Below are 6,593 nucleotides of genomic sequence, written 5' to 3'. Positions count from 1 at the left end.
CAGATTTCAAAAAAAAAAAACAAAAAAAAATAGAACGCGCTACGCTCGGTTTTAGTTACTTTTTTCATATCCAAGAAAATATTAGATTTTTTGATTGCATACCATCCGTGTGGCCGTCACAACTCACTGATCACCGACTCGTGGAGTGACCTGTGACAGCGGATCTTCGTAAAAATTGCTCTACCGGCTACAACTTTCAATAATATCAATTGCAATTTGAATGACTTGTCGTTATAATTAAGTATAATAGAACCGTTGGATGTAAATAAACTGTACGCAACAGTTGCCAAGAAAAAGAATCTAGAATTCGTGCATCTTTTAGGGAGAGTCAAGGTGATGTGACCCCTTAAATAATGATATATGCAGACAGAAATGGAAGAAAATTAATTCTAGCCATACTTTTTCTCCCAAAGACCATCGGCGGTTGATACAACCAGGGTAGCGCCTGGAATCCGATCGCAGATGTAACGCTTACCGTAAATTTCTCGCAAGCTGTAACTAATTTTAAGATGCAATATGTAAATATGCATTCATATCACTGCGAAGTAAAATAGCCGACAAATGCTCTGGCGTTAAGGGGGAATTCGCGATGAAAGTGCGAAAGGAACTATTGGTAGAAAAAAGAAAAACTCGGTATATAGGGAATTCCATGTTAAATCGTACGAAAAAATGAGATTTTTTCCATGACCACTTTTCAGGTTTTCGCCGTTTTACTCTCACTTGAAATTCGTATCGAAAGCATCAAATCTGGATTTATTCAGATTTTCCTGTCGAGGCATTTTCTTACCACAGCTAGTCGAAAAATGAGCTTTTGATGATCTCTCATTTTTTCAAGTTAACAGAGCTTGAAATCCAGATGACATACGGAAAAAGTTTCTGTACACGACTTTCGCATCTTTGTATGAAATTTAGAGAAAAATAATTTTGTGCGATTCTTCGTGCCCCGTTAAATTATAGTTTTGATGAAAAATCTTCGATAATCTTCTATAGGAAAATAGTGCCCTAATCGAATTGGCTGAAATTTTTACACATCATGACTTTGTCAATACCAAAGATTGTCTGCAAGTTTCGTAGTGCACTGTGTGAATATTTGTCGATATATTTTCTGAACCACTGCACCACCAATTATGAAATTTTCAAAAACCTTTCCCATTGAAGAAGGCACGCTACGTATAAATTGTAGCCCATTCGATTAGGGCACTTTTCAGTGACGATCAATTTGCGCGCATTTTGTATCCAAACTACACTGAAACGGGTTATGAAAAATCCGAAAAAGTACTCTCGAGAAGTTCACGAGAGAACCTAAACTTTCTGTGAACGAAACTTTTTCATATGGCGTCCAAGTTTTAAGCTACGTAGGCGCGAAGTATCTAAACATTGTTGAAATCAATTTATTGGATGAGTTGTCGTGAAGAAATCATGTGCGGAAAAAATCTGAAAAAATTCAAAGTTCATCTTTTTAATTTGTAGTTTCATCGTGTGAAAGGGCAATCAGATTAAAATGGGTCAGGAAAACCGACGTCTCGATTTGACATGGAGTACCCCGTATATAGATATTACATATTTGCCTGAGTATTGTAAATCTTACTGTCTAAATGCCTGATCGCATGTTGCTTTCAATAGAGAAGACGCCTGGCTATCGCTAAGCCAATGATCCGGCTGCATCGTGTCGTGAGTATCGATCAATGTATGATTAATCTAAAATGAGCGTATGAAAGTATGTATCGTATTGTACACATTTGTATTTGTCATTGCAAATACAACAAATAATACAAAGCGTATTTGGCACCCAATACCAAACTTGCGAAACTCTGCGAATTGTTTGTTTACTCATTGTTTTGCCTTTTATATTATTTGATACTCTTGAGTTTCCCATCAACTTATTGTCACAACGTTCAATCGACTGACCTGTTCCGCCACTGCGAGACACAAACCGCAGCGAATGCATGCCGATGAAAAGCGCACGTCGACAGGAGCACAAGAGGAAGGTGCAGGGAGGTAAGAAATTTTTTGGACTATTCCAAAGTTTGTCGAACCACAGTTGCAATGTGGATCGATCAAATCCTCCTTAGAGTCGGTCAATGGGTTGTAAAAATTCTGCTCTTTCCCGGTGTTGGTTAGCTTATTTTTACGTCGTTTACCGAATGCATTTACTTGCGGTAATATTAAACTAACTATAATAAGAGTCGTCAAAAGTATATTGTACATGATTATTAAATAAATTATTAAAAAATGACCATCAGTTGAGGTTATTTCTTCCAAAATATAAAAAAAGAACATTACACTCATCACAAAATTAATCTACAAATTCCAGCTAGAAACAGGTCTGAAGTTAGCTGAATTACAATCTTTCCTCGTTCTTTTGGTTATTGTATTTCCGAATTCCGGGCAAGCGGCTGTTTTCATTATCTTTTTTCACCATGTTTGAATTTGAATCTCAACTATTTCTTTTCATTCATTTCAGTTTGTTGAAAAGTGCAAGCGAATATCGAATACTTTGATTTTGAATAAGGCCATCCTTTGAATCCAAATGCTTCTAGAACATTTAGGGTCTTTATAAGTTATATGTGTATATTGAGAAATTTTTAAAGCTATTAGAATGGATAACCATCCAAATTGGTCCATCAACATCGGCAAACGATCAATGAACGATAAAAGAAACAGTTGAAAATGACGCCTCATTGAAATTCCCCAGGCCATTGTTAAAAATTATTCTTCGTAAATGAACAGAAAACCGGTAAACGTCAGAAGTGGTCTGGTATTTACCACCAAACGACCAACAAGCGATAAAAAAAAAGTTCAATTCAATCCGGCAGGTGAAGGGACAACAAGTAGAGGAATAGCTCACCGCTCCTATAGTCGGGAAAAGCATGTACTCAATAGAGATCGGTGTTCTACAATCTAGTCATCCATACGTCGGGTTCGCTCTTCTTCCCACTGCTGACATTATCCTTATGCTAACATTGCCTGTGTTCTGATATTAGCACTCAATCCTGTCAACAAACTTTTTTTTTATCTCTTCTGCGCTGCGGAGTTCGTGAGTAGCTCTGCTTCTGTTCTAGGGAGTTTTTATCGTTGCTAGCTAATTTCGGAACGCGCCGTACACATTTGGAAGGCGGAAGACTCAAGACGGCGCGTTTATCACAGCCCAGCTGAGCACAACACGTGGTTGGAATTTGTCACGCAGCAATCAGTTTTAAAATGGTAAATACAGTCTCTGTGATTTTTTATTGATAGCGTGAGAGTTTGTGATAACACTAACAATTGCTCCATGTTCCTAATTTCTGATTCCAGTCGATGTCAATGAAGAAAGTCCTAGCCTCTGCAAAGAAGGTTATGCATCCGAATAGTCGAAAGTCGATAGCGATAACGAAAAAGACAAAAAGGTAATTCCGCAGTCTCAAAACAGTTGAGTCTGCTTATTATTTTCACCACTTCTTTCTCCACGTTTTCAACCGCTGGCACTATAACTAATTGCGGGATAAAAATACTGACTGAGACGAGACTATTTCGTTGCGCAGAATAACAAACAGGGAGAAACTGAAACTTGGAAATGCCATGAAGCAGAATTTAATTGGTGAAAAAATGCTGTGGATACAGGAAAACATGTTGCCTGACGTCTGCCCCTATACTCCACAACTCGCCGATGAGTTGGTAAAAAAGTTTGTACCGTAATTTAAATCTTAAATTATCTGTGTAAAGTTACAAGCTTTTGCTTTACAATACTCATGGTTTTTCATAGGTACATGGCCCGTAACGATGAAGAATTGGAGCAGATAAGTATCAAGCATTCGATCGGTGGCAGAAAAAATAGGCAGCACGCTAGCAGGGAGGACATATTACGCATGACTAAGAAGAATGAGGAGGCGGAGTACGATACATGTGGGATAGGTGAAACTTGATGCATTTCTATGGACGTTGTCCAGTAGAGTCAACGACGGAGAGAAATTGAATTTCAATTTATTGTAGCTTTATGTACGGTAGACTGCTACTGAATTTTTCTTAATCACTCATGTCAGCCTTTCATCCCAAAACTGAATTGCCTCAGTTAGACTATTCTACCGACTATATTCTTATAGCTTTTAGAGTCTTCTCCTCGAAGTTCTACCATCTAGTACTTTCGTTTCCAACAATGAAAAGGATAGTTTGTGATTTTGTTGTATAGAACGTATTATTATTACCCTAGAACGCTACACTGGGTGTCTGCTACGCAGAGCTATTTCCTTCCCTGCATTGTATATCTGATGAGTTTTCAAGCAGTACGATTTACTTATCACAAAAAATGGTGTAAATCGGTTTTTTTAAACAGGTATTTCTATTCATTTGATGAAAACTCTGTATTCGAAGTATTCGAAAATCTTTATTACAGATGAAATGGTATATACTTAAAAGAACACAGGTGGCATACACCTATGTGTACCATTAGTGATCAGATTTGGAAATGTACCTTTCTGGGGTTAAGTTTGTATTTGTAAGTTTCAGCCAAACTGATTGTTTCTTTACCAATTTTAGAAATACCGGACATATTCAACCCAGCGCAGTGTGAAATGCTTCGAAAATGGGACGGCGAGCTCAGGTATTTGCCAAATTTTAAATTCACAAGGTTTGGTAAAAATCATTTGCTGAAAGCCATGCGCCATAGCGTGAAACCAGCCAAAAAATCTGTGACAAAGTCTGGTGACGAGACTCTTGACAAATTGATGGCAGAAACACATGGTAAAGATAGTACAGACAACAAGGTAACGAGTAATAGAAGAGGTACAAGCGACGCACATAGCGAAAAAGACAAACCTTGTTTTATGGAAGTTGAATAAATATTTTAGTAACCATTTCACCTTATTTTGTTTTCTGTACCCGAAGTTCCGATCGATCAAGCTTGAGCAAAAATACAAATTTCCACTTCTGAGTTCTACCGTCAAGTTGTTTCTCGATCTCAAGAAGCAAGTAAAATATGATTGCAATTTCCGTGTAAGAAATGGTGAAATTGTGCATGAACGTTGCGCTCTTGAAAAACTTTACGATCAAGCTTAATCGAATTTTTTTCGTAAATCTTACATATTAATCATATGTACTGTTCAGTCATTTTTTTGCAATCTGTACCATGTTTCTGAGTTTCTTGCATTTCAACTTCAAGAGAAATGTGAAGGCATATTGGGATAGAAAAGATAAGATTTAGATTCATTATCTGAACAGATTTTAATAATTATTATGCAACATTGTTCACTTATCGAAGGTAGTTCTGTCGAAATAAAAATAATTGTGTTTACGATGTTACGAATTCCCGATGACGGGAATTCCGTTATTATAGTCAATCTGAAGATTACTGTATAAATAATTCCCGTGTGTTATGGGATAAATTACGGTCTTTCAAAACTAAGCATCACTTCTTTCGAGAGAAACGATAGAAATTAAAGTTTTTATAAAATTGTTTGGTACACATGGATGTAGAAGGTTCAAAAATATGCAAAAGTTTGAAAATCTGAATATTTCTCTTCTTTGTTATAGTTAACCTACAAATCAGCTCCAATGTAAGTCTACTGCTCGCAAGGGAAGCCGCCGGGCCTGGCCGAAATTATAGTGTTCTACCATACCGCCGCGATTTAATACTGGGATCCCGTAAGACGGGTCAGCAAGTGCCGAACAATAGAATTACCCGCGAAACCACTCAACCTGCTCAACCAGAGGAAATATTAGCCCACGGCTGAACGTGCTCACGTCTATATCTTCGGTCAACGCTTTTAGGCGCAAACTATACCATCGAAAACTGCAATACCATTAAACGAAGCTGCCCGTGCAAACGCGCAGGCATTCATCAATCGCTGTTGTAAAGATGTTGCTTACCCGAAACATTATTAACCTATATTATCACGTATACACGGCTTAACGCCAGTCTGGTACGATAGATGGCGACACGCGAGGCGACTCAGCTTTTCAGGACTGTCCAAGGCCAGAAAGGCCCCGTGATTCTTCGAGGCGTAGGAATTCACGAAGGAAAACATCGAGAGCGGCGTGCACGAGCGTCCGAGCACGGCCCAAGGGTGTAATGTGTGCTATGGTGCCACGAGTAAACAACAAAAGCGCCCTCGAATCATCACGCAAGTGTAATTAGTAACGAGTGACGTAACGGCGGGTGTCGCAGCGTTGAATCATCGACGGTGTTCTGCTGCCAAATTCGGCGCGAATCTCGAAGACGTTGACAATTTCACCTCCGGTAAGTGCAATCCGAGGTTATATCCCTCGCGTTTGTTATCTCTCGAACAACTGCAACTCGACCGCTCGCTTCGTGCGTCGGTCAAAACGGTACGTAATCGCTGCGCTTTGTTTTGCGTCACGTAGCGTTGAGGCGACGCCTTCGACCAATAGCAAACAACAGCGCACGTGTCGCTCTTGTTAATGAACTTGGCCTTTCGATTATTCGTCATCGAGTACGCTTACGAAATCAAGCGAATTCTTCGTAGGCGTTAGGCGCAGCATCTGCTCATTAATGTCGTCTCTCGTCCTCGTCTTGACAGGTTCGTCCTAACGGTCGAATAGCTCCGACAAGAGCGATCAATGTTAAGCACAATTTATTGTTATTTGTTAAATACAGATAC

The 6,593-nt window shown here is 39.0% G+C and overlaps 2 protein-coding genes across 4 annotated transcripts in view; both read left to right on the top strand.

The window, feature by feature from the left end:
* The first annotated feature begins 2,952 nt into the window (after nt 1–2,952).
* On the top strand, nt 2,953–4,829 carry LOC107219261 (translation machinery-associated protein 16 homolog). Its single transcript, XM_015657430.2, has 5 exons — nt 2,953–3,204; nt 3,295–3,386; nt 3,522–3,662; nt 3,743–3,891; nt 4,513–4,829. The coding sequence occupies exons 1-5, from the start codon at nt 3,202–3,204 to the stop codon at nt 4,812–4,814; spliced, it is 687 nt and encodes a 228-aa protein (XP_015512916.2). The 5' UTR covers nt 2,953–3,201; the 3' UTR covers nt 4,815–4,829.
* Nucleotides 4,830–5,875: 1,046 nt separating this feature from the next.
* LOC107219263 (prolyl 4-hydroxylase subunit alpha-1) overlaps nt 5,876–6,593 on the top strand; it is a 146,199-nt gene continuing 145,481 nt past the window's right edge. The window contains exon 1 of one of the 3 annotated variants that reach the window (XM_046729910.1): nt 5,876–6,211. The gene's annotated coding sequence lies outside the window, so the exon portion shown is untranslated. The remainder of the gene's footprint in view (nt 6,212–6,593) is intronic. The other 2 variants (XM_046729909.1, XM_046729911.1) reach the window with 2 other exon arrangements.

Source organism: Neodiprion lecontei, chromosome 1, assembly GCF_021901455.1.
Source record: "Neodiprion lecontei isolate iyNeoLeco1 chromosome 1, iyNeoLeco1.1, whole genome shotgun sequence".
Classification (NCBI taxonomy): Eukaryota; Metazoa; Arthropoda; class Insecta; order Hymenoptera; family Diprionidae; genus Neodiprion; species Neodiprion lecontei.
This window is presented reverse-complemented; position numbering and strand designations above follow the sequence as displayed.